Source organism: Rhipicephalus sanguineus, chromosome 1, assembly GCF_013339695.2.
Source record: "Rhipicephalus sanguineus isolate Rsan-2018 chromosome 1, BIME_Rsan_1.4, whole genome shotgun sequence".
Classification (NCBI taxonomy): domain Eukaryota; kingdom Metazoa; phylum Arthropoda; class Arachnida; order Ixodida; family Ixodidae; genus Rhipicephalus; species Rhipicephalus sanguineus.
The window spans coordinates 167,253,695-167,271,809 of record NC_051176.1 but is presented as its reverse complement, the minus strand read 5'-3'; the positions used below and the strand labels follow the sequence as shown (position 1 = coordinate 167,271,809).

At 45.5% G+C, this 18,115-nt stretch overlaps 1 protein-coding gene across 3 annotated transcripts in view; it reads left to right on the top strand.

The window, feature by feature from the left end:
• The window catches only part of LOC119401833 (PHD finger protein 1), a 129,950-nt gene extending 120,480 nt beyond the window's left edge, over nucleotides 1-9,470 (top strand). For all 3 annotated transcript variants that reach the window (XM_049417601.1, XM_049417604.1, XM_049417599.1), the window contains one exon: nucleotides 7,506-9,470. In XM_049417601.1, coding sequence (XP_049273558.1) covers nucleotides 7,506-8,171 — 666 coding nt within the window. In that variant the 3' untranslated portion in view covers nucleotides 8,172-9,470. The remainder of the gene's footprint in view (nucleotides 1-7,505) is intronic.
• The last annotated feature ends 8,645 nt before the right edge of the window (nucleotides 9,471-18,115 follow it).

Below are 18,115 nucleotides of genomic sequence, written 5' to 3'. Positions count from 1 at the left end.
ATTTTGCAACCTTTTACCAGTAGTCTAGCTCAGAGATTGTGTCTAAGGTAAGGGCTGTATGTTTGAAGTACACTTTGCTAATCTTTGTGGTTATGGCGGCACGGCACCATGTCATGATTTGATGTAGGTGAATGGATTGTGGCTGTAAAATGCAGAACTTTAAATAAATGAAAAAGCATTGTTTCACTTAATGGAAGTACATCTCTACTAGGCATGGTAACCGTTACAAGGCAGTGCTGTTGATATTGTAAATGGAAACTGAAATCTCTTGCCAATTGTTATACATTATAGTAAAAAGGATAAACATCATATGGTTGTAGTTGTTGTGAAGGCCATTTGACAGCTTCACTTTGTATGCAGATAATTAAAGCAGCATTGCCGTAAGTGTTCTGTACAGGAAAGTCTTCTGGTTGATTTACACAATGTTTTTGCAATTAGCATGGAATGCGCAGTGCTATGGCATGCACATAAATCGCCATGAATGCAAAACCGTGCTTTTATGTTTGGACAGGCACTGCTTATGCAGAAGTCAATGCATGGTCTTGCATGTACTGCTCGCAGTGTGCATCTTGTGTTTTTTTTACTTGCTTCCAATTTTGCGTAATTTGAGCTTCAAATTGGTGCATCACAGTTCAGTGTTCCTGTTTCAAAATTATACCACTGTAGTAGCTGCATTATTGTAGCTGCTATATATAGTATGTATTAATGTGCCTAATGCTGATGCCTCTGCTTATGTTACGTTGAAAAATTGCTGCTTTTTTAAAAAGGCTCTGCTACTGCTAAGCTTGAGGATGTGGGTTTGATTCCTGGCCACAGCGACCACATTTTGGTGGGGTTGGAATGCAAAAACATCAGTGTAATATACTTAGATTTAGCTAGACGTTACCGAACCCGATGTGGTCAAAATAATCAGAAGTTCCTTACTACAGTGTTCCTCATCATCATATTGTGGATTTGGCATGTAAAGCGGCAGCTTCTTTATTTCTTTCTTTTAACAGCGAAGCTGTTAGTTGGTCTAGGTTTTTTGCTGCACAGCATCCTCACGGGGAAGAAATCAAATAAAAAACTCTGCGATAGAAGCGAAAAGTGCATACATTTCTTGGTATCACGCATACAACGTACAGCACAGCACTTGTTTCATTAAAGGGGTAGTGAAAAGAAAATGAAGCTGCCCGGTTGTAATTTTCCTGGCTTCAACAAGGATTAGACATGCCGATTCCAAAATACTTCGGCGCTATATTCAGTCTATAATTAATGACACCCGTTTGAAATCGCAGTTTTCTTGGGCTCCTAAACGAAAGTGCGGCACTACCGGCCGCTATAGGCGCTAACGTGTGACATCACGCTAAGGGAAGTTATAAACACAGCGTTAGCTTTCTTTTGCTCTAAAATAATGCATTTATAGGAATGTAGAAAAGAAACAAATAACACAGCAACTTCTGCGCTCTGAGTTGTAGACTGTGCAAGTACAGCACTTGATCTGCTTGCTTCCGCTTTCAAGTACATCCGGGCTCCATCATATGTGTATTCTTGCCTTCGCTCGCACGGTGCAGCGTCCCAGTTTTTTTCTTTCTGGTTGCATTAGGTTGTGTTTTACGGCGTGTTTTGGGTGACTTGGTTCTCGCTCTGCCAACCGTGTGCGTCGTCAGACAGTGCCGTACAACTTATCAAAGGGGAAACAATGTTCGCTTTCACAAGCTGCCGGCGTCGCAGTCAAAGCGGTATGATGCTACGAATCTCGGCCAACTATGGCTCAGCAAACATCGCTGTGTCGCAACGTTTTGTCGATGACAGAGACTTTTCATTGGCTGACTTAAAGTGATGTCAGCTGTGCAGTTGAGGGGAATGTGAGCCGGAAAATCGTAATTGGCGATTTTATAGTTATTAAATGAACCCGGACGATGAAATGAGTCGAGGTATAGTATTGAATTGACGGCCAAAATTCCGAATACACACGTAGTTGAAAATTTTCGGAAAACTTTTCACGACCCCTTAAAAGAACAAGCATAAAACAAGCATCCAAACAACATAATTGATCATAAATTGTGATAAGAGATCATAGCATTCCTGGTAAAGGTTACTGTTGTGCAAGCTACCACGATGACAACAGCATGCGCAACATGTTTGGTGACCACCTTGGACCAGTTTACAGTGAAGACGAAGCTGAGGCACAATCTGTTTCATGTCATGGGTTGGTCATGTGTTGCTGAAGCATAAAGTCTGAGGTTTTCCTCTATGAATAGGAACAGTTTGTCCTTCTGTGCGATGTCTGTGTTGCAGTCTGCAGCTATCACGACTGGCCCCTTGCGCGTGAAGCTCCTCGAATTTGGCAGTGCGCCACCTCTGGCCATGCAGCCATACGTGCTCGTGCTTTTCTTGGGTGGACCACTGTGCATGTGGCCTACCCGTGGCACAGCCATGCGGAATGAGATGCGCGAAAAGCTGGCCAATCTGCCGCCTATGGACGAGTGTGATGTCGACTGACATGCAAAACCTCCCCCGTCAGCTATTGTGTTGAGCTGATTAATGTCCTGCCGTCCTGCTGTTGCCAGCTCCTGTGCTCTCTTCTTCGACTGCTTTGTTGTCTGTTTGGAAGGTGTTCTCCTCACTTAGTGGAAAGGAACGCTAGTGACAGGAGTGGGCTTTTTGTGAGCACAATATACAACGTATGCCATAAAAAATGCCGACCTGCTAGAGGCTAACAGCAACTCTATTTTTACGTTGTGAAGCCCAACAAAAAGGACTTGCTCCTGTTGTTTGTCGGGGGGCAACTTTGGACTTGTATGCTACAACAACCCCAATGGACCAACCACATGATTCAGATTGTTCTAGGATTTGGTCTTGGCCACAAATGTAGCAAAAATGTTCACAGAGCCCATCATAGTGAATCACAGTGACCACTACGCGATTCTCCTAGCATTACCCTAAAGCAAAAAATTACACCATTTCCCGCTAAAGGGGACTATGAGGCGATGCGAAGCCGGAGCACTTGCACGATCGGGCTCCGTTGGCGTTCTTTGGGCATGCTACCGACCTCGCGTCGTGGAACGCGAAGAGGAACGCTACGCGCGTCTTGTCTTCCCTCTAGCCTGGCCGTTAATTCTCACAGGGCGAGCGGGGAACGCAGTCGGCAGGTGTGCGAGAGGGGGGCAGCGTAGCAGAGGGGAGAGAGGGGGAGGGGACGCGCATGCGCTGGTGCTCATCGCGGCGTTGCGCAGGAGAGGATTTCGGCATGTCTAGCCCGCGTTTCAGAGGGAGAGGGGGAAGAGGATAGTGGGAGGGGTGAGGGGGAGTGGAGAGGGTATGCACATGCGCAGTAAAGGCGGTCACGCCGCACACCACCACCACCACCGGATTGAACTCCGCCATAAGATACTTCGCATCTAATAAAGCATTGCATGTCCCCTTGAGCTGTTGTAGGGGTGTTGGTTTTCAACAGTTTCACTGGGCATCCCCTTTCGCAGGACTGGGATGCCGACTCATATTTTTTTTTTTTTGCTCTACAACAGTTTTGAAACTTGGGCTCTCTTTCTTTCATGTGTAATTACCACAGCTCCTGCAGCTCATCATAGTTTACTGCGCCACAGCCCATGATTCTGTGATGCCAAAATGCACACTGTAAAGTGATCCTCAAATTCAGTGCGGTGGAGGTTAAATGTCATGGTGCAGCCAAGGTGCACATCATTTTACAATATGTTGTTTGGCAGGGTGATGTTTTCTGGCAGAGTGGAAGTTGCCTGAGGACATGTAAAAGCTTCATGCCCTCTTGGACAGCATATCAGCATTTTAGATAGAATACAATCGTCTCTGTAACCTCCAGTCAGGTTTGATTATTCATGCTTTCATAAAAAGTGCATCTGCCTACTTGGTAGATGCGCTTGGGAAGTTGCAGTTCTGCCTGGAAGATGCAATGATAATAACATTAGTAGAGAACTACACATGCTACATAGTCTTATTGTCCATATAAATGGCAGTTAATGTTTGCTTACATAATTAACTTAACAAATACAATGTCATGCATGCGCAAATGCACAAACAAATCTCACTTGATGTCGTCAAACACTCATTGCAATGCTGCTGTGGACAGAGTGCAGGTAGAAAAGAGCCGTGTCACTTCATGTTTCCAAAACTTGAGGTTACGTGACCTCCAACACTAGGCATGCGGCACATGTGAAACCAGCTATCTCAGCATGCCCAGCCTGTCCACCTGCCACATGTTACCTGAAAGGTGGGGCAAGCAAGCTTATCTGCTCAACCAAATAGAGAGCCACTCGACCGCCACCTATTGACTAGAGCAGGGAATTTTGAAGCGACCCAGGCTATGTGAGACACCGTCGTTGAGGGCCCCAGGTAATTTAAAACCACCTGGAGTGCATGGCGTGCACAGAAATTGCACAGTACCAGACATCTACAATTTTGCTCCAGTTGTATGCTGCACGTAATTTCAAGAACGCCTAACTAAGTTTCCACCATTATAGTGAGTGAAAGAGTTCTTGGGTACCGTGTAAGGAAAGCAACGTAAACTGCTCGATTAGTGTATATAAGATGCGCGCGTTTGTATTGCAGGGAAACATTTCGATGTTTTCGGAGTATGCAGCTACGCTCGAGGCCCGCGGCGCTGTTTCGCCTGCCTGACGTCCGTGGACTGGTCAATGTGACTTGTGAGCCATTAATATCTAGGAGCTGTTTTTCGTTGCAGTTAAGTGCAAGAATGCGGAGCGACTCTTATGACAGGGCGAACACCGTTGTTGGATTTTCCACTTACTAGTGGTAAGGCGCCAGACATAGCGACACTCGTTTCCCCGAGTGTGGCTCACAACTGGAGTGATGAGCTAGAGAAGCGATCCGGGATTTTGGAAATAACCAACACACATACAAACACACACAGACTGATCAGTTTTATTTAAACCGCCCTTTATTCAACACACCGTTACTGTACACATGTCTTACACGAGTGTTTGTTTTTAATAACTTCGCAATGAAAACAAATTTTCACGTAAAAGATGGCGGGGACCTCGTTTCGCTTAGGCACTGGCTATGCACGAATGAAAGCACTTCTATCTGAGAAACCGCTTCAAAATTTGCCTTCAGGGTAAATCCCAAGCATATTCCGATAACCAAGCCATCTTCTGGCAGTCAGGGCACTCCGTTCTTTTTTGTTTTGTTTTTTTCATTCCATTGTGCAATAGATGAAGTTTGCAGGAGACTTGCTACTTTACTGAACAGCCCTAGCTCGTATGCAATTGATGTATGCTCAAACTAAGGATGTCTACCATGTTTTTTTCCCCACTTTATGGAGGTAATATATTTTGTAGTCGTTCTTTGAAATCGCTCTTCTAAACGTTCTTTGAAATGCAAAAATAAGATTGCGTGGTTAGCACTGCGTGCGTACATGAAACAGCCAGCTATGACTAATTATATTTTATATTGCTCTGCAATTATTTCGCAAGACTGTTACGGGCATAATTAACCGAATGTATGCACAGTACCAGTGAAAGTCGTGACACTGAAAGAAGTTCCTAAAACAATCTCTAAAAAATATCTTGTGTGCGGCAGGTATCTTCACAATAACCGAAGGTTGGACAGTGCCTCCTTTATGCTCAAGGCATAACTAGCTGAAACGGGCCGGGCCGGGCCCAAACCTTTCGGGCCCGGGCCGGGTACGGGCCACATTTAAGAACACCGGGCCGGGCTCAGGCGGGCCGGAGCATGGCGTTTTCGGGCCGGGCCGGGCCGGGCCGAAAAATCGGCCGTGCAGTGCTCTGCTTGCAGTGCTACTGTGAAATATAATAGAGGACAGTGAAAGGACGCTAGAGAAGCACAAACTAAAGACTGCTCTTCTATAGGAGACATGCTCTCAGTAGAACTAAGTTAATCACAGCTGCAAAAATATCTTCAAACTTGATCGTTCAATTTTAAGGTAATATGTGTAAATACTAAAATGTATTACAAGCATTATATTTGAATGAAACTTTCTAATAAAAACTTAGAACCAGTGGTTCTGCACTGCCCATACAGCATGTCTGAAATCTTTGTGCTGAATTGGATTTTCGCGTTTGCATTAATGTGTGTGTCGGTTGCTGCAAAATACTTTTGTTTGCAACAAGCATAATAAAAGACTCGTAGATCACAAAATTAACAGCATAAATTGAAGGAAAGCCCGAGTTGCTGTGATAACGTGTATTCCAGTGTAATTGCAATATGCAGTTGTAACAGGGAGATTGTGTCCATGTTTAATGTGTTGTGGCGAATTCTCAGACCTGTTGTTTTCCTCACTGCAAAAAAGAAAGTAGCTTTGTAAAGCTTTACATCTGTATCATAAATTGCCCTATAACGTTACAGGCACTTCATGAAGACCCTTATGTAAGGTGATAACCGTATCGTTGGCAAGACTGCCACCATGTGGTGCTTCACTGACCCTATCGGCACTGCCTCCGCTTTTGTCCTATTGGTACCATGAATCATGCTTTAATCATGCAAACTTTTGGTTATAAAGCCATACCCTACCATGTACAACAAGATGCTGTTGGGAACACTGGAACGATACATTGGTCATTTGCGTGCAGCAGGGAGTGTAAATTATCATGTGGGAAATAACTTATGCCTTCCTTTGGGTTCTTTTAATTGCCACCACACCCACCAGTTTCAGCAGTAGTGCAGTGGGAACCTAATTATTGGTCGTGCTTGGATCTCTTGGATACTCTGACAACATTGCAACTGGCTTTGAACTTGCACTGCTCTTGATGGCAAAAATTTTTACAAGGTAAACTATATTCGGTTACAACCTAACAAAAAAAATGTCAGTTTTGCCCACAGCCATCGCTGTCCCTCCCACAGAGATTTTGCATAAATGCTCCATCTAATAGTGCTTACTCATTTTTGTGATGTCAAACACTTCCCGGCTGTTTCAGATAGTTAATTTTTCCATACAGACACATTTTGTGCCACTCGTTTTAGGTCCTGGTAAATTTCGTCAGGGATTCTGACATCGCTGCTCAGCCAAACGTAATGCCTCGGATAGTAACGACGAACCTTTCACTCCTAATGTGTGTAGTATTTACATTAGCCGAGAAAAGGTGCTTGCGATTCGAGCGGAAACGAGCTAGCACGACTGTCATTTACAGGTGAAGGGCAGGCGTGCCGCAATTCTGTGAGCGGAGCTGACATTTTTTCTTAGGTTGTAACCAAGTATAGTTTTTTGCAATTACTTTACTTAAAATAAAAAAAAACGGCAGGAAGTGGAAGATGAAAGCTTGCGATAAAAAATCCGTAAACAGGGGGCGGGTGCTCGAGCCGACGTTTCAACAAGTGGACCAGCCTTGAAGAAGACAAGTCCACTTGTTGAAATGTCGGCTCGAGCACCCACTCCCTGTTTACGGATCTTTACTTAAAAGTAGTTGTTTATGACAAGCCACTGGAGCTTTGTGGTGGATACTGTAAAAAACGAAAGTAGCTGATTTTGTCATTTGTGGCTTTTACTGATGTTCTTTATTGCCGTTTTTTAGAACAATGCCAGCCATTCCAGCAAGTTGTCTAATGGCCTAGGCAGAAGCAAGCCACAAGTTCGCAGTGTTAAGGTCCCACGTGATCCATTTGACAGCGACGAGGAAGCTGTGAGTTCAGGTACTGGAGAGGGCAGCACTTTCTTGGACGCCTTCATACCACCCCTGAGGGATTTTCATGGTGGCAACCATCCATTCCGTGATGAGGTACTCTTCCCACCACCACCTCGCCCAAGGCCAAGGCCTGGGAGGCCCCCAAAAAAGCGCACACTCCTAGTGCCACTCAAGCCAGCTAAGCTCAAGTTGCGTGGTTCCCAACGGAGGCTGTGTTTTGGTACTGCTGACACAGACTCTGAAGACTGTAGCAGTATGAGCAGTACCTGTACAACCAGCACTGGTAGTGCAACCAGCTCTGGCACCACAACCAGCTCTAGTTCTACATCCAGCTCTGGTACTATAAGCAGCACTAGCACCACAAGCAGCACTGCCAGCTCACGTGTAGACTGCAGCACCCAGGGCCGGGGATCGCTGCGGTGGAAGGAGACGCTTCGCAGTAGTGAAGCTGCCAGTAGTGAAAAGAGCCGCTTCAGTGTACTGGCCAAACGCATTTCCTTTGACGGAAAAGTGCAGTACCTTATAGACTGGGACAATTGTGGAAGCAAAACATGATGGATGGCTGAATACACAACACTCTTCAGGACCTTCTTCTTCTTGACTGTGTGTTTGCTGGTGTGCATGTGTGTGTGAATTCATGTGTTGGTGCATTATGAAACTGGCCAGAGACCTCAAGGAGTTGGTTTGGTGAAGCACCATTGTACAGGCAGCTGCTACGGACTGCTTGAGTTTGTTTTCCTTTTCTGTTCTCTTTCAAATGCCGCTTTTTTATGAGTTGTTAGATCTGCACATACATGTGAAAACAAGCCTTTCAAAAGTGAAATATACAGGACTCATTGGTCAGGAGGTGCCCTCTGCTCTTTTTCGGAACGCAGCAACAATTAGAAGGGAAGTTAAATACATTTTATCACTAATGTTACCTTTTGGATGACTTCGAAAATCAGAGTTGTCAATATTTAGTTTGTTTTTGGTGACAGCAATGTTAATGTGAACTGAATTCGGCTCTCTACAACTGCCTACATAAATTAACTTTTTCTGCAAGTGCTTGTAGCGGACATGTCAAGCAAGGCCTGCCAGCTGTGGTATAGTTACGTGAACAATTTTTGTACACCATTTTTACAGCTAGTTCCTAAATAAATTACAGGTTTGTAATAAAGACCAGTGAAATCTACCCATTTTCTAATGTCTTCACAACTTAATAGTGTTGCCTGAGAAGACCTCTTTCTTCTCAGTGTGATACAGGACCTGCCATGCTTTCTTCAATGCGAGTTAACCGCAGTGTTAATGTCAATCAGTTAATGCTCTTGAGGCACCATGTGTGTTTTACATCTGCTGAAACACTGCCATTTTGCTTTCTAGGGTTTATACATTTCTCCTAGTCTTATTTGCTTTTCCGGGGGGTCAAAACAAGTGGTTGGCCTTTTTTTTTCCACTTGCTCTCCCAACACTTACTTTTGAACTTTTTTACTTTCAGTGATTTTTTTTTATTCTGTGTCAGTTTTTGTTCACATGCACATGCTTGCTTATAATAGTTTCATGTCAGATGATACTAATTCGATCAGCTTGGCACTGTTGACAGCGTTTCAGTTTAAGGTTCAGTGAGTTTTGGTATGATTTGAAGCCTCCTTCAGATTTTAGCAATTAGCCTAAAATTCCTTCTCTACAGTTCGTTATTTTACAGTGCACCTTTGTTTTTGGCTGTGGTACGTTGTACTTAAAGTGCTTTTCATTCGGTAGTGGGCCTTGCTAGCACTGCACATTATTAAATATGAACCAAAGAGTAATGACTCCATCAGATGTTACTGGGTGTTTGCATCAAAGTGCTGTTATAGTGAAATAAAGTTATATTTACGAGTTGGCTTGGCCTTTAATATCCTCACGAGGCATTTGCTTGGATATTTTTACCTCTATCTGCGTGGTTTATGTGTTCAGCTTTATTATATTAAAAGAGTCATTAAAGCTGACATGAACAAAACTTTATTTTGGAACACAAAAAAAAACTTATTTTGCTGATACCGACATCTGTTACCAGCTAAAAAATATGCATTGTAATTTGCACATGCATTGGCTCTGCGTTTGGCACAAGCGAATCGTTCAATAAGGTAGGTGCCTTTCAGCATTTAACTGCCAAGTTACTTATTAGCAGCATAAGTATCTTCATACCATTTTGATTTCCTTGTGCTGGTAAGCTTCACTAGTTTGTTTTGTTTTCATTGAGAACTTTCATTCCATGCATGTACAATGCTTACGAAATTAATTGCATCTGCTTGGGGTTAACTAATGTGCATCCTTTTATTTTCTCTACGCACACTTTGTGTAAAATATTTCAATTTCGGCTTGTACACTTCACTCAGTCAGCATTACCTTTTGCAGTGGTTCCACTCCTGCGCCAACTGCGTCAAAGTGCGCCAAATTGAATTTACTGCGCCATCCTGATAAAATCGACGTAAACTGCGCCAGAGTCTTGGGTTTGGAGGTGTCTATCACCGGCAATCGCACCGCCGTCGCGTCAAAACGTGCAGCTTGATCTTGGGGCCACCAAAGTCACAACCACGAACCAAGAATTATTCCGCTGAATAAACGCGAGCGCCCCGATCCATGACGCCGTATCTGCGCCGACGCAGCTTACGTTGCGCAAGTGGGCTCGACGGCAAGATGCATCCTCCTCAGAAGCTCGTGACGCTTAGGCCAATCGGTAGCGTGAAAGTGAAGCGGCGATTCATCGGCGGACGTCGTCTGTTCAGAAGCGCTGCTGCAGATAGCTCGTTTCAGGAGTCGCACGGCTCGTAATTGAAGCAGTGTTCAGTTTACGACCCTTCTCCTGATGCCTGTCGAGATAGCGCGCGCGCGCCAGTGACCGCGCCCTTCGAGCGACGCAGCAAACCTCCCCTTTCCACCGGCCGTCCCCTCATGTTCCTTACGAAAGACGGGCGGAGCGTTTCCTTTCTGCTTGATGAGCAATCGACGGCAGGACTCGCGCTCAAGGTGATATATGTTATCGCATGCGCCCTCCGTGCGACGAAGACGGCCGGCTCGTTTCATCGCCGCTTCAGCCGCGTTCGTCGCCAGCGCTCGCGAGCTTTTACACGCGGGTAGAACATACGATGCGCGGGTAGATTTTATCGTGCGCGGGGTGATGTTATCAATTTGGACTTTACACTGAAAATGACGGCAACGGCGACGCCAAAAACACGTCGAGAGTGTGCATATTGTGGGCGTTCATTAGACACATCTACCCTCTTCATACATGTTCATCATCATGGGTGTTCGTCGTCTTCATCGGTGGTGGGAACTCTGCTTGATTGTGATCTTTGCCTCGGGTGTTGTCGCTTCACCGTGCCTTCGGGGCCTAATAAAGGTCGCGCTAACCATTGCGTCACAATATAATTGCTATCGCAATAAAAAGAAAATAATGGCGCAGCTTCGCAGTAGTGGTGCCAAGCCTGAAGAAAGAGCGGAGCTGGGTGGCCTTCCTTTTTTTTTCTTCCTTTCTCTTTATTTCTGTTTCTTATTGTATCTCCTTTTTGTATCGGTTTCTCTAATTCTATTAATTTCTCTTTTTCTTTCTCTTTCGCGCTCTTTCTATCTTGCCTTTCTCCCTCTCTCTATATAGCTTCCTCTCTCTCTATTTCTGTCCTTTTTCAGTCTTGCTCTCGTTTTTTTTCTTTTTCGTGTCTTGTTTTCTTCTCCCTCTTTCTATGTGTTTTTCTGTCTTTCTATCTTTTTATGTCTTTATTTCCTTCATTTTTCTCGCTCTCTTTCTCATCTCTATTTTCTCTGTTTCTCTCTCTCTTTCACGTGTTTCACGTGCTCCACTTCGCCAAGCAGAGTTTTCGTTTAATGCTCGCACCTGCTGTACACGGTAGTGGGGCTTGCCCAATTCCTCTGTAAACTGGATGACCAGCGAAGCTGTTTAGCGCACAGCACAGATATGAAATGGCGGGCACCAGTCTGGTATGTAAGGCCAGGTTGTTAACGGCCCGTCTGTTAGCGTTCAATACGCATTATTTTTTGCACTGCTTTCTAGAGGTCACTGGGGAATGTCTTAGCTGTACACAGCTTCAGGAAAACGAAGTTTGTGGTATGAAGTACCCCGTTGAATGCACTTCCGGACACTTCAGCGGACGCTCGCCTTTTAAAGCTCGCCAGGCAACCCGGCGCATGCGCAAGCGATAGTCTGGAAGCACTACGAAAATGCTCTTGCTTCAGCTCAGAGAGGCCTCTGAGAGAGGGATGGGATTGACGGAAGAAGTTGGCTTTCTGAGCCCAGCTAAGTGATGTCATGTTGCGCCCAGCAATGCAATCTATCGAAGAGAAAAACATCCTAGCCTTTGCCTATTAGTCGTCTTAGGGGAATGCGTTGGCGACAGCGGGAATCTTTAGCATTGAGGCATTGTTGTATGTCGCGGCGTTTGTCTACCACTTCCGCCGATAATTACGCAGATGTATTTAGAGTGTTATGTCATAAAGTACAATTTTCAGTATCCAGTGTTTTGTTTACTTTCTAGTTTCAAAAAAAAAAAAAAGATCGCTGAATAGGTTATTCGAGAACACTCAAGTGCATGACGCCCTTATATATATGTAGATGTAGATCCCAGGGGCGTAGCCAGAAATTTTTTTCGGGGGCGGGGGGGGGGGTCCAACCATACTTTGTGTATGTTAGTGCGTGCGTTGTATGTGCGCGTGCATATATACGCAAGCAAAACTGAAAAATTTCGGGGGGGGGTTTGAACCCCCCCCCCCCCCCTTGGCTACGCCCCTGGTAGATCCTATACTGCTGGCTCACACCCACTCAGGGGAATTGTCCAAGAATCGGGTAGCTTAGAAAAAATATTTAAAAACTAGAAATGAGAATGATTTCTCATTCTGTACAACAAAATATTGACATCAAGTGAAATATGGAGTGCTCTTGACATGATTCCCTCCATGAGATTTGCAATGAATCGAAATATTCCTAGCTCTTCATAAGAGCCCGATAATAATTATTCAGGTGCTTGAATGCAAATGCAACGTGCTTCTCCAGTGTACTCCAGGATGTGAAATTAGTTGTTCCAAAGTGCTCCAAGATGCAAAATCACCTGCTCTAAAGGGCTCCAAGATGGAAATTATCGCTGCTCCAAAGTGCTCCAAAATTAAAATTTTGCTGCTCCAAAAATTGCTCCAGATCAGAAGTCCTCGGTAGCATCACTACTTTAGTGACCAGATTCGTAGTGGCATTACATGAAACTATCGAATGATTGCACTGATGGAGTGTTATACTTAGCCTTCCTGTCATACTTAATTTCCTAAGCATTGTACGATCATTAGAACATCAAAAGGAAAGTGAGACAACTAGAATGTGTTCCTGGGTTTTCAAGTTCGTCTAGCGTTTGTCGCACTTTCATAACCTGGGCTCGAAAACGTGCACCTGGGACTACGTACACCATGCTTACAAGCCAGCTACAAAGTGCTTTCATGTCGCATTTGATATGTGCTGTGGTCACTAGGCGTGCAGGTCGCTGAGAACCCTCGAAGTTCAAAATTATGTTTTCAAGGCCTTTGAAGGTCCTGGAATTATTTTATTTCCTTGAAAACCCTTTCCTTCATCATTACAGTCTAAAGTCAATTATGCGACCACGTTTCTTTGGTAGCCGCAGTAAAACAGCGCCGGCGAAAACAACAACCAGACTAGGAGAAAGACACGTAATCCAAGGAGCACTAACAACTGAAAGTTTATTCATTATTTGCACAGAATAAATACTGCCTTCACGTGAATAAAGAGAAGAAAGAAGGTTAAAAGAGATATGACAGTGCATCACGTGGTCACTCCTACTGCGCGTGCAAAACGGTTCCTGCAAGAAATCTGACATCCTTCTCAGAAAGCAAAACAGAAGGCATGCTGATACCTCGAGCTTTTTAATCTCTAGGGCTTCAACAACCTCCCTTGTTAATCTGTCAGCTTATTTGTACATGACGCCAGTGTTTTCAAAGTAGGTTAGAGTAGATCTGACAAACCCCATTTTAGAAGCAATATACTGGCGCGAGTGTACCATTCTGCTTTGTACCATGGACACTGCACCATGTACGGAACGAGGGGCACATACTGGTACTTTGATGCTGGCTGCCCTTCAGTGTTTACTGTTTCTTTCGCGCTGTACCCAAGTAAACCGCAATTTCCACTATTTCTTTCACTGTACAGCTTAAAACTAGGTGGCAGCCACTGCGGCGCTGCTTCTCGCAGACAAGTGAACGAGTTTTTGCACTTCTTTCGAGTTTACCAAAGAAACGGATAAGCACTGCACACCAAACGCAAAGGGGTCCAATTGAATATTCGAGAGGGCTTGCCGTTTTTCCTGACCATAATTTGCGGCGACGCACCTTTTTGTAGCGTTAGCTACACTGGCCTAGCCGAACCAGTTTCGCGCGCCTCTTCACGAGCCGTGCTGCGCATGCGCGAGGATCAGTGATGTCACGCAGCTGGCGCACCGGAGCCGGCACCTCCCGCGCACTCCGTCGCCGCCGCCGGTCAGCACATTCCAGAGACAGTGACGTCGTAGCCGTGGCAGGCGCACTGACGCCGGCGCGCGCGCAGCTATTCGGATTTGCTGTGCAGTCACCGTCTGACACTGCGCTGGAGCCGCTTGATAGCGCCTCTGACTGCCGTTTGCCAGTGTGGTATTGGCCTCGAGGAGTTACGGAGTCGCCCTCTATCGGACGCGCCTCGATTGCGTGCTAGGCAGGATACCGCCGGCGCGCTCCCCATAGGTTTTGCTGTCGGCGCTCTACAAAAACACCTCGAGGAAGCCCTCCAGGGCATTTTTATAAGTAACTTCGAAATGAACTGTGTTCTTTACTGTCAAAATAATCATTTTCGACGAACTGAAAGCACACGATAGTCTACAGTCGCTGCCTCTTTGCAGAAAACCGGGCACCCGCTTCACGCTGTCACCGCGTTGGAGACCCCTGAACCGGCTTCTTGCGTGAAAGGTAGTCACTCGCTGAGTGCAAACTATGTGAAATGTCTCGTTAGAGTAGACTGCCTGTATAACCAAACGGAGCATAACAGAAAGAAGCCTCAAGCCAGCGATCGCACGGGTTCGCGACGACTGACGGTGCCTCTGCATGTATGAGCGTCTGCATGTATGTTCGTACTGATGGTTTCGCTTTTGCTACGAGCGCGTTTTGGCACCGCGCTGTGAACTTTAGGCCGCAAAATATGAGAATTTGTGAGTAAACAAACAACAACTGTTGCGCGGACGCTATCACAGCAGTTCAAAAATAATTTCCTTACAACTGCGGCTTCGGTGCGCATGGCAACTTTGTGATCTGCCGTCCCGACGATTCAGTGTTTCTTTTTTTTCTTTTTCGGTCTAAATTCGGGTACGTTTCAATGTCATTTGACAAGTTGTCTCGCACTGCATATTGATCGGTCTGCTCAGCGGGCAAATGACGCTGCTTCTGTTTCTTTATTCAGCGCATTCGTTTCGTTTGGTGCTCACACAAAACGTGAGCAAATGCGACGCCTTTTTTTAATGCTCCTTAATTATCGTTCCGTTTGCATTCCACTGAACTTGCCGCCCTCTGTCATCAACAAATTCATAGACCAAAGCTTCACCTCTTCGAGATTGCTGGTGGAAGGAGAACCAGACTACGAGACCGAGCATGTAGCATGCAATGCCTAGGAAAAGAAAGAAAATACAGTAACGTTTGCCGGACTTGTTCTGCAAACGTCGGCTGTGAACTAGGACCCACATGAACTTGAAATAGCGGTGAAATAAAATAGAAGGTATTGCAGGAACCAGCAGCCGCAAAACAGGTTAGTAATTATTTGGCGTGTACCCCAGCAATTTTGGCAGCAGTGTCGTGTCTAACGCCAACAGGGTGGCATCTTTCCCACGTAAATAAATGAGGCTCCAAGAAAATACATGGCGTTGGCCGGTGGGCCGATCACGGAGGCAATGCAAAATTTAAGTAGCTTATGAAGCAATGCATGCCTCATCAAATGGGAAGGTTGCCCGTCGGCGTCAACACGAGTGATGCAAAAGATAATCGTCACGTGATGGTGTCACCATATGACATCATCGTGACGTCACAGATCGCCAAAATATGTAGCGTCATTATGACGTCACATGATGACGTATTCACACGTCACGGTCGCTTTGCATTGCCTCCGTGATCGGTTACGGAGGCCGTGCAAAACCGCGTTAGGTGCAGAATGCTTTTGGAGGGGGGCGCGGGAGAATCAGCACATCGACTGACAAGAAGAAGATGACTTTCGCCTTCTAGTCATCTTTAACGAATGCATAATGGACCCTGTGCGTTTTTAATCAACGTATCTAAACAGTGACTTGCGCATCTGCTGCCGATTTTGTGGACGCTGAGCACGGGGCCGATGATCAAGAGGTCGCATTGGAGGGTTCTGAGATGGCATCGCACGTGGTAAAAGGTACAGATAAGCATCATTTGCCGGCGGGAAGCGCGCGCGAGCCATCGTCTCAGTGCGCGCTGTATGCTACTCACCGAACATCGCAGGCCCGACGCAGTAACAAAAGTCTTCGTCGCGGAAGTGCTTGTTGCACACAAGACTCGTAGCGGATGGCTACTTGCCGGTTCTTAGCTTTAAAACCCATGCTTCACGCTGTTTCTTGTCCCGCGGTTACCAGTGCAGGCTGACACTAGGCTCCTTTGCGTAAGCGCGGCACTGCGGCACCGAGCGGTAGAGCCCCATGTTCGTCGCCTTCGGAGGCAGCCACTCTATTACAATGTTTTCAATTGAGTAGAAAATGAGAGAAAACTTCCGCATTTGAACAGACCGCAGCGCATGTGGGACTTGAAACTCGTTTTCAAAGCACGCGGCAGTGCGCCACAAGCAGCCGACGCGGCCGCTGAGACCACGTGATCCTGCCAAGCACGTCACGCCGACGGTCCGGCGTTTCCAGTGGTGGGCCTCGAGGAGAGCGCAAATGCTGCTCAACGGCGCAGAAGAGCGGAGAAGCTTAACTAATCGGATCCCGAAGTAGTTGCCTGGCGATTAGCGGTTGAGCGTAGGAAGAATGAACAGAAGAAGGCTAAACGTGTTGCGGAGACACGAAAAGCTAAGAATAATTAGGTGAACCTTTGCTAAAGCTACGTATATTCTGGCATAGCGGAGCTAAGTCACTGCAACATTTTTTTTTTTTTTCAAAAATTGTCACGTGAGCTTCCGGTATGACGTAAACAGCACTGACGGATTTCTTGTGCTCCCGGTGCACTCTGTTTCGGTTTCGCCTGGATCGGGGTCTTCAATTTCGGTGATTATTACATCAAATTACGTGCACTTTTTGCGATTTTTAGAAAATGGGCTTGCCATAAAATGTCACGCCCCTACAATTCTTCCATATAAACAACGGCCCTGAAGTTAATACTGAAAATGTTAATTAACGAGTTTTTGTTAATTACTCATTTGAATAGAATAATAATCGATGGGGTTTAACGTCCCAAAACCACGATTTGGTTATGAGAGACGCCGTAGTGAAGGGCTCCGGAGATTTTGACCCGCTGGGGTTCTTTAACGTACACCTAAATCTAAGTACACGGGCCTCTAGCATTTTCGCCTCCATCAAAAATGCGGCCGCCGCGGCCGGGATTCGATCCCGCTAACTGCGGGTCAGTAGTCGAGCACCTTAACCGAGACCACTGCCACCGTGGCGGGTTTACTCGTTTGAATGTAACTTTAGGTGCGGTTAAGTTTTTCCGTCTCGACGTATAGTTCGTTTGCTAAGACGGCAGGGGCCTGACTGTCACAGCATTTTTTAAATAAAAAATCTGTATTGACACACAGGTTGCCCCGCGTAATTTGGGCCAACACTTAATTAAATCTTTCTTCCTATACAGAAGAAAGTTAATAAATTCACAGCCCAATTAACTTTCTGCGCCTCCCGGCAGAGTCACCGTAGTTTTCCCAATATTTATTTTTGTCCTTCCTCCCTACTTTTCTGCCCCCAGTCCTCCAACCGTCTTTCCGTCTTTTACATATTTCTATTGCCGACCCGTTCATCTTTCCAGTGTTGTCCCTAAAACCCACGGCTTCATCTAGGCTAGTGCCCAAACATGCATCCGAGTGTATATGCGCACATTCACTTAAAACACGCTCCGTCGTTTTCTTAACTTCTCAAGAGCACGTGCATTCTTATTCTTTACTGAATCTCGCTTTATAACTACACATTATCAAGCAACCCAACATCCCTATAAACAGCAAAGTGCTTCCATTTGAATTATAAAATGCCTCCCTCCTTATTTCGCCTTTACTCTTTTAAGACCCGTTTTTTTTTTTTTTTTCATCACTGCTATCCAATAAACTTTTTCCACCTCTGACAATTCGCTTAATGCTCTTTGTTGTCATATCGATTACGCTGCGAGCCGTATACTTGTTGGTGACTCTCCTATAAATCTTTTTCTCCAATGTGAGACGACGCTCCTCCTATACAAATACAGGAACACTTTCTCTGCCCATCTACTGTCCTTCATATTCCTTAGTCTCT